Source organism: Oreochromis aureus, linkage group 7 (genome assembly GCF_013358895.1).
Source record: "Oreochromis aureus strain Israel breed Guangdong linkage group 7, ZZ_aureus, whole genome shotgun sequence".
Classification (NCBI taxonomy): Eukaryota; Metazoa; Chordata; class Actinopteri; order Cichliformes; family Cichlidae; genus Oreochromis; species Oreochromis aureus.
In genome coordinates this window covers 41,216,180-41,231,358 of record NC_052948.1, presented here as the reverse complement: position 1 = coordinate 41,231,358, position 15,179 = coordinate 41,216,180, and the positions used below count along the sequence as shown (strand labels likewise).

General features: G+C 39.3%; 3 protein-coding genes across 4 annotated transcripts; 2 read left to right on the top strand and 1 right to left on the bottom strand.

Moving 5' to 3' along the window:
- The first annotated feature begins 84 nt into the window (after nt 1–84).
- Nucleotides 85–3,367, top strand: gpn3 (GPN-loop GTPase 3). The gene is made up of 8 exons (XM_031758817.2): nt 85–261; nt 399–507; nt 692–859; nt 1,978–2,102; nt 2,224–2,339; nt 2,525–2,621; nt 2,730–2,858; nt 2,995–3,367. Exons 1-8 carry the CDS (start codon nt 214–216, stop codon nt 3,058–3,060), a joined length of 858 nt encoding a protein of 285 aa, XP_031614677.1. The 5' UTR covers nt 85–213; the 3' UTR covers nt 3,061–3,367.
- Nucleotides 3,368–3,414: 47 nt separating this feature from the next.
- Nucleotides 3,415–7,080, top strand: LOC116335189 (actin related protein 2/3 complex, subunit 3). The gene is made up of 7 exons (XM_031758804.2): nt 3,415–3,548; nt 3,932–4,031; nt 4,581–4,657; nt 5,078–5,146; nt 5,279–5,405; nt 5,936–6,030; nt 6,840–7,080. The coding sequence occupies exons 1-7, from the start codon at nt 3,543–3,545 to the stop codon at nt 6,900–6,902; spliced, it is 537 nt and encodes a 178-aa protein (XP_031614664.1). The 5' UTR covers nt 3,415–3,542; the 3' UTR covers nt 6,903–7,080.
- Nucleotides 7,081–7,217: 137 nt separating this feature from the next.
- LOC116335190 (ubiquitin-conjugating enzyme E2 G1-like) lies at nt 7,218–14,714 on the bottom strand. Of its 2 annotated transcripts, XM_031758805.2 has the most exons (6): nt 11,507–11,724; nt 11,025–11,127; nt 10,831–10,928; nt 8,766–8,944; nt 8,384–8,494; nt 7,218–8,149 (listed from the first exon to the last, which is right to left on the bottom strand). In XM_031758805.2, the coding sequence occupies exons 1-5, from the start codon at nt 11,547–11,549 to the stop codon at nt 8,408–8,410; spliced, it is 510 nt and encodes a 169-aa protein (XP_031614665.1). In that variant the 5' UTR covers nt 11,550–11,724; the 3' UTR covers nt 7,218–8,149; nt 8,384–8,407. The 2 variants fall into 2 exon arrangements, 1 of the variants encoding a protein (XP_031614665.1); XR_005613853.1 differs by lacking the exons at nt 7,218–8,149; nt 8,384–8,494; nt 8,766–8,944; nt 11,507–11,724 and adding an exon at nt 12,878–14,714 and having other exon boundaries at nt 10,903–10,928.
- Between the last annotated feature and the right edge of the window lie 465 nt (nt 14,715–15,179).

Here is a 15,179-nt window from a genome sequence, read left to right as displayed (position 1 = left end):
CGATGAATTGTTAACCACGCTTTGACCAATAGGTGGCAGAAGTGCTAATACAATGTAGATGTTTCTTACAAGAAGACGAAGAAGAAAAAGAAGCAGAAGAAGAAGCACAAGGACCGCCACCGCCAGTGCATCAATATTACTAACAGTTCTACGAAGCTACTTTTGGCGACAAAAAGGACCCAATTTTATACAGCTCTCTTTAACTGAGGCACAATGCCTCGTTATGCACAGCTAGTGATGGGTCCTGCGGGTAGCGGTAAGGTAAGTTATCACCCATTCAGTTAAACTTGTTGAAATACCTTGTTGTGCTATTTGGCTAATGCTAAGGCATGAGGTTGTCTTGTGTTCAACACAGACTGCATCTGCTTTTTGTTTACTGGAGTTCACTTTCATTTCAGAGTACCTACTGCTCCACCATGGTCCAGCATTCAGAGACCTTAAACCGTTCAGTTCAGGTGGTCAATTTGGACCCAGCAGCTGAGCACTTTGATTACCCTGTCATGGCAGGTAAATACAGCATGGTTTTAGTTTATATGACATAGTAGTGTCCATAGAAGAGAGGAGGATACGATTAACCCTGATAAATGGCTTTTAATTAGGCTCTAACGTTAATTTTTGCTTTAGTATTTAGCATATAGGAGTTATTTTACACGACCCACATGGTAACTTTATTATGTTTCTGTGCTCTCAGACATCCGTGAGCTTATTCAGGTGGATGACGTGATGGAGGACGATTCTTTAAGATTTGGCCCAAACGGAGGTCTGGTTTTCTGCATGGAGTACTTCGCAAACAACTTTGATTGGCTGGAGGAAAGCCTGGGTCACGTGGAAGATGACTACATATTGTTTGACTGCCCAGGTAAATGTTTCAAAGAGGGTATGCTGAAGCCAGTCTTCCATTGGCTTCAGCACAGTGCACTTGTTTGTGCTGGGGTGTGGATGGGATTCAACATATCCTGAGCACTGTTATTTGTTAATTTTGTTTAAATCACCGAAATAGATTTACACTCATGGCCACTTACCCTCAAAATTACCTTAATTCCTTATGGCATACATTCAACACAGTGAATTCCTTATAGACTCTGGACCATACTGACATGATAGCATCACACAGTTGCTGCATATTTGTCAGTTTGTTTGAAATGCCAAAACGTTGATTTTGTCCATCTGAGACTGAAGAAGGCACTTGGATGAGTGATATAATGTTTCTCCCACTGAAAGTGCTACGGTTTTGATGGACAGAATCAATGTTTTGGGATTTCATTACCTGGATGATTGAGCATGCAGCGAGACATAGTTTGAGATGATTTGAGCTTTGTAGCATGACAAATTATCCTACTGGAAGCAACAGTCAGAAGATGGGTTTACTGTGGTCATAAGGTAGTCAGCAGCAATACTCAGGTAGGCTGTGGGGTTTAAATTATGTTTTCTTGAACCTTTGCAAATTATAGCCTCAGTTTCCTGTTCATAGTTGACAGTAGTGGCACCTGGCGTGGTGTTCTGCTGCTGTAGCCTATCTGATTCAAGGTTCAGCATGTTGTGCATTCAGAGGTGTTCTTCTGTAAACCTAGGTTGTAATGGATTTGAGTTACTCTTGCCGTCATATTAGCTTTAAACAGTCTGGTCTTTCTCCTTCTCGCTCTTTTTTTCTGGACTGTTGTACATAAACCCTACGGATGGTTGTTGATGGCTGTTTGGGGAAAATCCCAGCAGATCAGTTTCAGAAATACTCAGACCATCGATAACCATACCATATTCCCCTTTTTTGATGCTTGCTTTAAACTTCAGCATATTGGCCATGTCTGTATGCTTAAATGTAGTTGAGTTGCTGCCATTAGAGAGTAACAAACCTATTGAATTGGCAGGTGAGTGTATATTTCATTATTCCAGTCTTGGAACAAGGTATGTTATCATTGGAAAAGTGGTTGTCCGTGTGTGCCTCATAGAACTGGTGTGAAGCGTGGCTTCTCTTTACAGGGCAGATTGAGCTGTACACACACCTCCCTGTAATGAAGCAGCTGGTGGAGCAGCTCCAGCAGTGGGAGTTTCGGGTTTGTGGAGTTTTCCTTGTTGACTCGCAGTTCATGGTGGAGTCTTTTAAGGTAACAGTCTCACAGTGTCTTCCTCTGATTTATTTTATTTTCCTTTTTTAACTTCATTTCTGTACAAACACACACATAATGTAATAGTGACAGCACACCTTTTACTTGTCTCCTACTGTAGTTTATCTCTGGAGTCATGGCTGCCCTCAGTGCTATGGTGTCATTAGAGATTCCTCAGGTAAACATCATGACAAAAATGGATCTGCTTAGCCCCAAAGCAAAGAAGGAGATTGAAAAGTAAGTTTCATATGAATTGACAATGTTAAGTGCCCACAAAAACTACAACAGTAATTCCCTTTGTCGTCTGTACTAGGACTAGATTAAAGTTTTCTTTTCGTGTTATTCAAAACCTGAACATGTTTGAAGAGACAATTCTTAGTTTTAATTTACTTACATTTTTATGCATTGCATTTTTTCACAAGATACCTGGACCCAGACATGTACTCAATGATGGAAGACAGCTCCAACACAATCAGAAGCAAAAAGTTCAAGAAGCTAACCAAAGCTATTTGTGGTCTTGTAAGTAAAGGCCTTGATTTGGTACTGCATCACGTTTATGACCAGAGTGATGCTTTTATTAATATATTTGTCTGTTTTTATTGAGACAGTATCTGTTTGTGTATCTAGATTGATGACTACAGTATAGTAAGATTCCTCCCTTTTGACCGCACTGATGAAGAAGGTATTAACATAGTACTGCAACACATTGACTTCTCAATACAGTATGGAGAGGACCTGGAGTTTAAGGAGCCAAAGGTGAAGAAACAGCACAACCCACCAACCCCAGTTAAACAGAACTTTAAAAAATATGTATATATATATATATAATATGATGCATTATATACCTTTTCATGATCAACCAGTTTTTTTTCTGTACCTTCTTTTCCTACAGGAGGTTGAGGAAGAGCCCGCTAACCTAAATTATGATGAGATTTTTCAAGACAAAGTGAACAGCTAAGGCGCAGTATGGCCAGTCCTGCAAATACAGACTTTGTGTAGCAAGACTGGCAAAGGAGTTCCATTGGACTGTTTGTTGTAGCTGCATGGATACTGAGAAATGGACACGTGAAGAAGATTGTGGATATCATGAATAGTGTTTCATGTATTTTAAAGGTGTTTTTTTTTGTTTGTTTTGTTTTGATGATAATGAAACTATTCATTTAAAAGTATATTTTAAAACAGTGGTTTGATGCATTTAAATGCTTAGCAGTTATTAAAAATATTGCTATTATATTTTTTTTGAATAAAATGCAACGCAAAATACACGTTTTGCCGCCCGTGTGATGTGAAGTGTTTATTTAGCGCCCCCGGCTGGTTGATACGCCACATGACACGTGGCCACTTCCTGTAGCCGAAGGGTGGGACAGCACGGAAGCAGTATCTTGCAAGTGTTGGAATATTTCTGTCGCTGAGCAGTTGGACTGATATTTATCATTCAACATGCCGGTGAGTAAAAAAAATAAATAAGAAGAAACACACTATTATTGACGAGCAGAGAACTTTACTGCTAGGTTTAGAGCAAAAATATTGCGCTGAAATCCCACTGAGTAGGAAAAAAGAGGCCTCCGAGTTAACGTTAGCATAGTTCGCTAATTACTTAAGCATTTGGGTCGCAATTTAACGATGTTTGACATGTCAGAAAGCGCAAATTCGCATTCGATGCTTTTTTGCAAATGCCTTTTAGCACGTTGCCTATACGTCTTATTATTATTTGGTTCTACGATAACATAACCATTAAACCAGGCTAGCATAGTAGCAATGATGCTATCTGGCAGAAATGTTCCCAGAGAAATCAGGTGACAGCAACTTTTTCTTTTAATATTTTTCAGGCGTATCACTCAAACCTGATGGCCCCCGAAACCAGGCTGGTGGGGAACATGGCTTTGCTCCCCGTCAAAACTCAGTTTAAAGGACCAGCCAGAGGAGACGGTAAGGCTGTGCGATGTCTTTTACTTGTGTCAAAATGTCGATAATGTCCTTTAAATAACGCGCATCAATTGTAGTGAAGTCTTTAGTAGTGTTTTTTGATTTGGTTAAGTCATTTTAGGCAGTGGGTTGTATCTTGTTATGACCCCTACTTTATTTCCTGATGCATGCATCAGATACACTTCCTTATATGGTGTAAAGAGCTCATCCTCAACTTCTAACTTCTTCATTAGAGTCTATGAGCACTTCTGTAATAAAACGGTGTATTTTCTAGTGTCTAATCCACCTAAAGGTTCATTTAACTCTTCCATGGTGTTGTGGGTTTGACAGATTCAGTGCTATTGAATAATGAAGCTATTATATTTTGTGATTGGGTGATTCTAGTTGTTTGTTAGCAGCTCATAAATCAAGAATGGAGCTCTGCTGGTAACAAAAAAGGCCTGCATGGCCAAAACGGGAAATGACACTTTAACAGTGACACATGCACAAATACTGAATTTAGAGCCATACATTTGTTGATTTCTTCTTCTTTGCTTTTTAAAAAAATTTTAGGCGTAGATTCTGATATTATTGACGAGGCTATCTACTACTTCAAGGCCAATGTTTTCTTTAAGAACTATGAAATCAAGGTAAGCAATTCATTGATATTTGCACTATTTTGATTGCATGTGTTCCATGTTTAAGGAGACCAAAATAGTCATAAACCTTGCAGTGTTTTTGCTGTATTTGTGCTCTCACCATTGTATCAACATAATTTTTTGTTTTAAAGTAGCTTAAGTTTTATTTGAATAAGGAGGCAGGTATGCACCTCACTGGTGCCCCTTTTCCTCTGTATGTTTTCTCTTACTCTCTCTGGAGCAGCTGAGCACTTGGTTTTTCCACATGCCCTGGCTTGCCTCTTCCTGTGATTGCAAACAGTGCAATCTTTTCATAGTTTGCATGGTTTAGGCTGTTCAGTTCTGAGACCTAACTACTACAAATTACAGTAACCTCAATGCTTTATATAAATAACTCTTTCAATAATGCGTGTGTACATGTGTTTCTTTCAGAATGAGGCAGACAGGACACTGATCTATGTCACACTCTATATTTCTGAATGCCTAAAGAAGCTACAGAAGGTAAACTGAAATCCCCACAAAGGGCTTAATGCAGTTTCATCACTTGTAGCAATGAGCTACTTGAATATGTATTCAAGTAGGTGACCAGAAAACATAATCAAACTCTTTCCATTGGGATATGTGGCTCTACAGTGCAGCTCCAGGAGCCAGGGAGAAAAGGAGATGTACACTCTGGGCATCACAAACTTTCCCATTCCTGGAGAACCTGGCTTCCCCCTTAATGCTATGTATGTCAAGCCTGCAAACAAGCAAGAGGAAGGTAAGAAGCCACAAGCTAGGATTAGTACATGTTTGTCTACCTTAGGGTGTTTATCAGTAAATAAGTAAAAACAAACTTGACATTTCACCATATTTATACCAACTGGTTATGTTGTTTCAATTCCCTGTCCTCTGAATTAGACTGGTTCCCTTGTACACATCTTATATTTCAAGCCAAAAATAGAAATGCTGACCTTTAAGCTTTAGGGGTCTGATGCTGAAAGTGTTGTTTTATACTTGTGTGATTATTATTATTTATAAAGTACCAACACTGTTACAGATGAAACTAATGGAATTCCACCCTATTTAAAGAAACTCCTGAAAATATGGAGTTATTTTACTGAAGTGAATCCTCTCAAATCTTTTACAGCAATCTTACTCCTAAATCTAAATGCTTGGATCTTTTTTTTTTTTTTTTTTGTACAGTATATTATGTGGAAGGTCGACTACTAAAGCCATGCCTTCCTGGTGTTAAACAGTAGTTGTTGCTGTCTGTGGCTGGACTGATAATATTTGATCTTCATCCTTTAGAGACTATGAGGGCCTACCTCCAGCAGCTCCGACAGGAGACTGGCTTGAGGCTATGCGATCGTGTGTTTGACCCCCAGACAGATAAACCCAGCAAGGTAAGTCTGGCATGTCCAAAGTGATTGGCTGTTGCGGTCTGAAAACATGACAAGTAAGGGAAATGTTTCAGGGCTAATGCACCCCTTGTTCCTCAATTACTGGCCGTTTATCAATGCCCAAGTACGCGAGTACGTACTCGCGTTGTCGGTGAGTACGTACCCGCCGAGAACGCACGGGAGTACGTACCTGCCGAGAACGCGAGCACGGACTCGTGGGATGTTTCTCAATTCTCAAGTCCGCGAGCGGGGGGGGGACGATGTGCCGGGAGTCCGCTGTTGAGCTTTGGACGAAATGCATTCTGGGATATATAGCTGTCCCAAGTCTACACCGATGCATGCTCGATAAAATGGGCGGATCGAGAACACATCCGGGACTTTTTCGCGTTCTCGGCGTGATGCGTACTTCGAATTGGAACAGTACTTGGTCTCCGACTGATGACGTTTCACGAGTACACGAGAACGCAAGTACGCACAAGTACGCATATTGATAAACGCCCACTGTGTCTGATGCATCCAGTAGGATTTAAGTTGCAATACAGAAAAGAACTTGCATAGCTCAAATTTGGATCAGAGACGAACGAAAATTAACTGTTGTTCCTGTCTTGATTTCCTGCCTCCTTTATCTGATTTATACAACTTAATATCAAAACTAGGTCACCACACAGCTAACCCAGGAGGGATACAGGCTCAAATGCTAGATTTAAGCTGCTTTCTACAACCTAAACTAAATATGTGCAGGTTTCAGCAGTTAACACTGAAACGTGTCCTTTTGACTGAAAAGTTTACCAACTTTTTTTTTTTCCTTTCAGTGGTGGGTTTGCTTCGTCAAGAAGCAGTTCATGAACAAAAGCCTGTCAGCCCCTGGACAGTGAGCAACTAGGACTGCAGTTTTCTACACTTGCAAGATGGATTTTTGGGTGGGGTGGTAAAGGAGGGTCTGCTTTTGTGTTAAGATTTTATACAGTTTATGTTCAAGCATGTCTTCACTTGTATGGATGCTGATTATATTGAGCTGGTGCTTAATTCAATAAAGCAATTATGGAGACGAAACTAGTGCAGTTATTGCTGTTTAGTTTTTAACCAAATGTGCTGTATTCAGGTTGTGCCACTAGGTGTGAAGGAAAATTTCATTTAAGGATGTGTTGGTGTACAGCGCAGGGAAGAAAAGCTTTCTATAGAAAGCAGTAGAGTATCTGCACGACTTTATTCACACTTATATCAATACAACTATATTTAATTTGACATATCCATACTATTGTAACAATAAAAGCTGTTACATATAAACTTCTGTAAGAGGTATTAAAATAACTGCTGAACTGTGACCTCTTCCATAGGAATGAGAATACATTTACTCTACATATGCAATCACAAGGATAGGAAGAATGTCTATTAAAAAAAAAAATCAAAAAAAAAAATCACTGGTTCTCTTTGGTTTGTCTCAGACACCTTTTTTTCCCTCGAGTTTAAAACAAAAAAAGGAAAAAGGCCTTTAAATACAGTCCTTGCTGAAGACAGGTTTATTTTCCTGGCCATCAAAGTTAAGGCAGTGTTCAAGTTCGTCAAAGGAAAGATGAAGCACCTGAGAAAGAGGAAGATGTTTCTAGATTTCCATCTGATCAATAACTGATTAATGAAAAACTGCATATATAGTGAAATGAGTGGCTCAGTGTTGCAAGTTGAAGGAAAAAAATATATAAAAATAACTCAAGCAGTCGACACGCAACAGCTTCACTCAAAATAAATAGATTAATATAAACAAGCTTTAGAGAAGGTGCATTTATCCAGATGTCTTCTCCAAAATCTGATTTTTTATACTCAGAATTTAACATTACACTACTTAATATTTAGGATGATTTTCACAATTTATGTTAATACATTTACTTTGAAAAAAAAATCTCACTCTAAATAGGAGCAGTGTATTGTCAAATTCCCTAAGTATGCAAGCCACATAAAAAGGCTGCACATGTCCTGCGAGTGAAATGCTGATAAAGTGGTAATGATATAAAACTGCAGCATTGATGTTACTGCTGTTCAGCAATATTCAAGAAGTTTCTTCACTGGCAAAAAGTTGCAAAGATCTACCAGCCATCTCCTCAACGGGGCAATCCATATCCAGCTCCTACCAAAGAAAAAATAAACATTTCAGTTTCTGTTCTAGTTTCATAAGGAAGTAAATCACTATGGTGGGAGGCTGTGAATTCAGAGAACTCAAAAAACAAAAAAAACAAAAAAACTTGTAATGCATGAACAATAAAGCTTCTTCTTGTCATTCCTTCAAATGCAGCTAATGCCAAACCTGCTCAAAGGCAGCCTAGCAGATGTTAAGAGGTTAAACCTGGGTGATTGTACTTACAGAACTGATGATCAGACTGACGCCTTAGTCAAAAGCAGTGTCTTGACTTTTCCGTACACAGCGCGCCACCTTTTTCTTAAAAATTCCTGTAGGATCTTCTCTCCACTCTTTCTGCAGGGTATAATAAGACACAAAGTTATTGTATACAGTGTCATTTAATCCCTACTTCACTTCTTGTTTCTACATCTTGGCCACACAAGCTGCACAAAGCACAGATGCCTGTCACACGTTTACTTCATTTCTCTTAGAGTTTATACCTTCTGTCTGAAGCTAGCATCTCTGAAAAATGTGATCTCATTTAACCAAACTTAGAGCAGACAGATTAAGACGTTTCCTTTAAACAGACAGCATCCAATATCGCCTGGAGAACATGAGCACTTACAGCTGCATCCACATTGGCTGGAGAATCTACATTGGGATCTGCCAGCATGGAGATGACACTGATCATGATGGTCTCCACTGTATGGATCGGTAGCCAGCGCTCCTCAGGCTTCTCATAGCCGTACTTGTCCTCACCAGGTTCGTGCAGAATGGAAATGCAAACTTCACCATTTTTTGCCACTGGTATAAAAGAAAACAGGAAAATAAACAGACTGTTACAGTGCTGCAGATATTTAAAAAAAAAAAAATTAAAAGCTCATTAAGGGAATTTTACCAAGTGTGGTCTGGTGTGGTGTAGGCTTATTCCATACCACTTGTGATAAAAGTGGCTTATGTCATACCACTTAAAAGCGCACAATTGATAGATCTATTGATCGTCGCCCTACTGACATAGTTAACATACATGGACTACCAAATGCAGAAGCAATCATAATAGCAAAATAATGATAATAAAAGCAAAACATATTTCTTCTTAAAGTGTTATTGGTTATGTATTTAATGTTATTTAAAGAATACAATTTATTATTTTTTAAATTAAATTTATTAAATTTACAATTTGTGTATTTTATAAAATGAAAATTTGAGTAATTTAATTATAAATATAATTAATTCGTTTTTGTCCCAAGTACAATCCACATTATTACTTAAAAAGCAGATTTACCATTCCTTCACTCTGGTATCAGTCAATTTCAATCATTTCAACTAAATATTATTTGTGTTATGTATATATGATGAAACCAAACAGCCAGCTGAGAGACATAATATGTCTAGCGTGTCTTGAATCGGCCCTGGGGCCCAAAACATGTCACCTAGAATGGGCAAAGGAGACATCCTGGAAGAGAATAGCAGCTCTACTCTGAGGTCCTCACTCCATTTCTAAGGCTGAAAGATGACAACCTTTGGAGAAAACTCATTTCCATCACTTGCACTTGTGATCTTATTCTTTCAGTCACTACACAGAGCTTGTGACCACAGGTGAGAGTAAGGACATAGATCAGTCTGTAAACAGACAGACTCACTTTTACACTAGTCTCCTAGTCTCTTCACCACAGCAGACCAGTACAGCACCCACACTGCTGCCAAGACTGCACCAATTTCCCAACTCCCCTCTCTTGAGGACAAAACCCAGATATACTTGAACTCCTCCACTTGGTGCAGCAACTTGTCCCCCTACCCAGAGTGGGCACTCCACACTCTTCCAGCTGTGAACCATGGCCTCAGACATAGAGGTGCTGATTCTCATCTCAACTGCAAACCACTCGGGTGAAAGTAACCTGAAAGTCATTTCTCAATGTAGCCAACAAAACCATATCATCTGCAAAAAACTGAGAAAAAAGACCCGATATCCTCCGCCCATTAGCTGCGTTTAGAAATTCTCCCCATAAAACGAGTCTGTGACAAATAAAAGCCTTGGCGGAGACCAACACCCACTGAGATCGAGTCTGACTTAATGCTGGGAATGCAAACCAAACAACTAAAAACACCTAAATGAATACTACAAGTAGTTATAATAGACAGTTTGCTTTGCTCAGGGCATGCTGGCACGTCACAGAAGCAGCAAACAGTTGCTACTTTCCCATCTGCGTTTTGGGAGCAAAGTAAACATCTGTTTTTTATGTAGGTCTTCTAGTCGAGTGTTGGACAGCCACATCAGGTGTTTTCACTGTGATTTACTGGTCACTGAAATGTGTTCAGAAATTGCAAAATGATGATAATTAATCTTATAAATCACACACACTGCTATCCGGTACATAAGCTGCATTTACAGGGTAAAAGTAGTGGTATCGGCAATGCTGGCCCTGTATTTGCTTCATATCTGATCAATACCAAAATCTGCAGTATTGCACAGCACTACTGTACATACCCGAGTGGTAGGCTAAGGTTTACATATTTTTTAATAATAGAAATGACCATCTAAGCCATTGGCTGTGATTAGAAGTAATGTTTGCATAATCATAACCACAATTTCAGACAGCCCCCCCCCCACCACCACCAGAAATGCTAATTTTCTATCCTTTGATGTAGATTACATAAAGAGGAAGAGGTTCTGAGATACTTGCTCTTACCATTTGGATGCCAGACTTCAGTGACGAACTTCATCTTAGGAGGCTTCAAAGGATAGTCGCGAGGAAACGTTAAGATGGCTTTGAAGAAACCTCCTTCACTGAAAATGAGAAAGAGGATGGTGTTAACAAGACCAGCTTTAGCTACAGATGGATATAAATCCATTAGTTAAGCTCAATAAACAAGAATCGCTCACTATAACGTGTCCTGAGGTCCAATAACGACCACTTCCCACTGATAGATGTTATCATCGTCCACGAGCCCGGCAGAAAAGCCGTCCACTGGGTTCTTGATCAGTTCTGCAGATTCAAAGTGATCAAACGTGTTTAAACTCACCACACTGTGTGTTTCGAATAACGTCAGGTAGACAGGGAGAGAGTAAGCACATGTAATGAATGGGGGTGTACTGACTTTTAAATAGTAGTTGTTGAGCAATAGCAGCTAGCCTTAGTCATATGTCCGCTAACAGCTGTGTGACACGCGATCTACACGCGACACGTGCATTACAACTACATTTTCAAGCTTTTATATATAAAACCCACAGGTCACATATGACAAACACTGCTACTACTAAACAACAACCAAATGAAACACGTCTGCTTCTCACTTGTGACTGACAATAAAACAAAGTGAAACGCTAGCGTCCACAGACTTAGCAGCAACAGTTGGCTAACTTACCTGCTAATTGTTTACGCAATAACAACGAAGACTGTCCCGTCATTTTACAAAGGTATGTTTTCGAGTAAGAAGTAGCTAACACAAACTAAAGCTGTGGATAAGATTTAAAGTACACCGTCCACGTTTCGTCTCTCTCAGACAACGCCGTCAGTGACTTATAAAAAAAGGTGGTCTGAGGAAGTTGGTGAGCTATTTTTACCCTGAGTAAGATCTCTCAGGCAAATCTTCCACGGATGTCAGGGTGAAACTAAGCTAAAACTGTGCTAAAATATTTAATTAAATCGAATAAAAAAATACAACTGGGTTTTAGAAAAAAATGTAACCTAAATTAAATCATGTGCACATGTAATGACAGTTAAGCAGCCAAATGCCGTGCATTTAAAAAAAAAATATAAAAAGCTTTGTTATCTGGTAGTTAAAAAAAAAAAAACACTATCATTTTACCTCTCATTTAACCAGGGAAAAATTAAGACTACAGATATTAAAAATCTCCCTAAAGAACATATAACTGACTAAAACACTTTGTTTCTCCTCTATGCATATTAATGTGTTGCATATAATAATAATAATGATAATACTACTACAGGTCACCTTACATTAGTACAACAAAATAAAAACATAAGGCCCTATATATATATATATATATATATATATATATATATATATATATATATATATATATATATATATATATATATATATATATATATATATATATATATATATATATATATATGATGTATATTCTGATGTATATGTTACTGTTAAGAGACACACAATATGCACAAAAGCAACCCACAAGCCTGTTACATAATTTATCCTCATACCTGCATGATATTTAAGACATTATCATACTTACCTGTACTTAATAAAGTCCTGTTTGCTGTTGCATCACTCACTATACACTTTTACAGACACTACACAACAGTATGCGCAAAGTTGACAACTTTGCACAAAATATATTGACACAAAGAACTTTAGAAATTTATATTCTAAATAATATATTCATACAATAAAAAATATTCTCAGCCTTACTTTGATATGAAACATTTTAATAAAAATCTTAATGCTCGACAAGAAAAAAATTAGCATGGATTTGTGATTTATGAAGAGCAGGTAAAAATCACCTGTTTGTCTTGTCAGACTTACTCTGGATCAGTGGTTCTTAACCTTGTTGCAGGTACCGAACCCCACCAGTTTCATATGCATATTCACCGAACCCCTCTTTAGTGAAAAATAATTTTATTTTATTTTTTCAAATTCAAGACATAGATATGTTTTTACTGGTGCACAAAATGAGCCGTGCATAAACATCACCTTGTTCAAAGAACAGAACCAACACAATGCATGAACTTACAACAAATTACATACCTGCAAATCAGTGTGACTTCTGCTGTTGCCTTTGAGAGACCAGTTCAGATATGCGTGGCTTCACCTTGGCAAGTGCCACTCTCATGTCATTTTCACAGAAAAGTCTGTTCCTTTTCTTTGTTTTTATGTCCAGCATCGTCGAAAAGGATTGCTCGCAAAGATATGTTGTAACAAATGGTATAAAAAAAATCCAGGGCTTACTTAGCAATAATTGGATACTTGTCCATTTGTCGACACCAAAACGTTGAGAGCGTTGTTGTTCTCAAGAGTTGCTGTTGAACCTGGCTCTGCTGAATTTCAATGATTTCGTCAAGGTATTCATCATTGACATCTGCTGTCTCAACAGCAAACGTGAACGGCTGTCTCACCCATGCTGGATATGACTCTCTTGTAGGGAAATATCTGTCGAGAGACTTTGCAAGCTCATCTAAGTGCGTTGCAATTGTTTGCTTCAGTTCCGTGGATACAGAAATATCTCCGATTCCAGACACATCTTCGATCTTACTTACACAGTTGTCCAGAAGGGGGAAGTTTGCGAAGTTGTTGTTCTCTGTTCATCGTTTCCATAACGTTAGCTTTTTTTGAAAAGCCTTCAGGTGTTCTTCCGCTTCTATGATATTAACTCCACCACCTGCATCGGCTGATTGAGAGCTGCGAATATATCAGCCATGTACGCTAAAATGAGAATGAACTCAGGATCTTTGAAGCAATCTGCATGACAGTGTTGGTGCTCTTGCAAAAACAGGGCTAATTCCACACGCATGGCAAAAACACGATTCAGCACCTGTCCCCGGGATAACCACCGAACATTAGAATGGTACAGAAGTACCTCGAATTCAGAGCCCATTTCTTTACACAGCTCACTGAAGATGCGGTGCCTCAGAGCACTATTTCGCACATAGTTCACACATTCCACCACAGTTTTTAATACTTCTGCCATTTTTGGAGGAAAGGTTTTTGTTGCCAATGCATGCCTGTGCAAAATACAATGAGTCACAATGATGTGTGGTGCATCGGCTTTTACTAGCGCACCAAAACCAGAGTTTCTTCCCAGCATGACTGGAAGCATGACTCCGTCCATACAAACTGCAGAAACCATGTCCCATGAAAGATTGTTGTCTCTGAAGAAGTCATCCACAAGCTTCTTCACATCGGCTGCCTTTGTTGTTGTAAGAGGCTTACAAAATAAAAAATCTTCTTTTATCATGTCATCTTTCACATAGCGCACAAAAACAGTAAGCTGGCTTAGATTAGTAACGTCTGTGCTCTCATCGAGCTGAAGGCTGAATTTTGCCGGTCTTGAAATCAGATCGGCGACTACTTGAGGCAAGATGTCTTTACTCATGTCTTCTATTCTGTCGCTGACGGTGTCATTTGAAAGAGGAATTTGGGATAATTTACCTTCGGCCGCTGTTCCGAGTATCAGATTTGCCATCTTTAACGCAGCTGGTTTCACGAGTGTTTCATCAATGGTGTGTGGCTTGCCCTGCTTTGCGATCAGGTAAGCAACTTCGTACGATGCTGTGAGGATCGGTTTAAGAGCAGGCAGAGTGGGCCTTTCATCGAATCTGGCTCTCTTCACCTTGAATTTAGCAAGTGTTGTGTTCTTGTATTCCCCGTCTCCATGCAGCTTCAAGAAGTGTTCCTTTAGTTTTGCCGGTGTTGTGCCGAGACTAGAGTTGCTCAACTTGGCAATGCAAATCATGCAGATAGGACGCTCACTCCCATCACGTTCTGTGATACATGTGAATCCATATTGTACATATTCGTCCGACCACTTTCTTCTTTTGCCCGACATAGTTAGTATGGATTAAAATGTTAAAAAAAATCACACGAAGTACTACCACGACATTCACATGTTGACTACTGCGCGCGCTACATTCCCCGCAGCCCTGATTGGCCAAGCAGTGTAGCATGATCGTCTGCAGCCAGTGATGGCCAGAAGGGGGCGTGTCATCTCAAATTTACACGATAATTCGGGTGTGTCTGGACCTCTGCGACCTCCGCGGTGGAGGCTCTGCCGAACCCCTGAGACCGACTCACCGAACCCCTAGGGTTCGATCGAACCCAGGTTAAGAACCACTGATATAGTGGGATATAATAGTGCTGGTTACCATCATCAACTCTTATCTAGCATATATATTCCTACTCTCCTCCCACTCCCTCTACTGTCTCTTTGTTACTTTCCTCCATGATTGACCGCTTTTAAATCCCTTTAAGTCAGATTTCAAATGCACTGATCTCATTTTGCTTCTTTACCTGCTACAGCAACATCTTCATAGCATTCCACGCCTACATGTGC

Coding starts and splice junctions, on each gene's coding strand:
- LOC116335189 (XM_031758804.2), top strand. Junction 5,406..5,935: donor TGCAAACAAGCAAGAGGAAG/GTAAGAAGCCAC, acceptor TTCATCCTTTAG/AGACTATGAGGGCCTACCTC. Junction 6,031..6,839: donor AGACAGATAAACCCAGCAAG/GTAAGTCTGGCA, acceptor TTTTCCTTTCAG/TGGTGGGTTTGCTTCGTCAA.
- gpn3 (XM_031758817.2), top strand. CDS start 214: ATGCCTCGTTATGCACAGCTAGTGATGGGTCCTGCGGGTAGCGGTAAG. Junction 2,340..2,524: donor GCAAAGAAGGAGATTGAAAA/GTAAGTTTCATA, acceptor TTTTTTCACAAG/ATACCTGGACCCAGACATGT. Junction 2,622..2,729: donor CCAAAGCTATTTGTGGTCTT/GTAAGTAAAGGC, acceptor TTGTGTATCTAG/ATTGATGACTACAGTATAGT.
- LOC116335190 (XM_031758805.2), bottom strand. CDS start 11,549: ATGACGGGACAGTCTTCGTTGTTATTGCGTAAACAATTAGCAG. Junction 10,929..11,024: donor GGACCTCAGGACACGTTATA/GTGAGCGATTCT, acceptor TCTCATTTTCAG/TGAAGGAGGTTTCTTCAAAG. Junction 8,945..10,830: donor TGAAGTCTGGCATCCAAATG/GTAAGAGCAAGT, acceptor CTTTTATACCAG/TGGCAAAAAATGGTGAAGTT.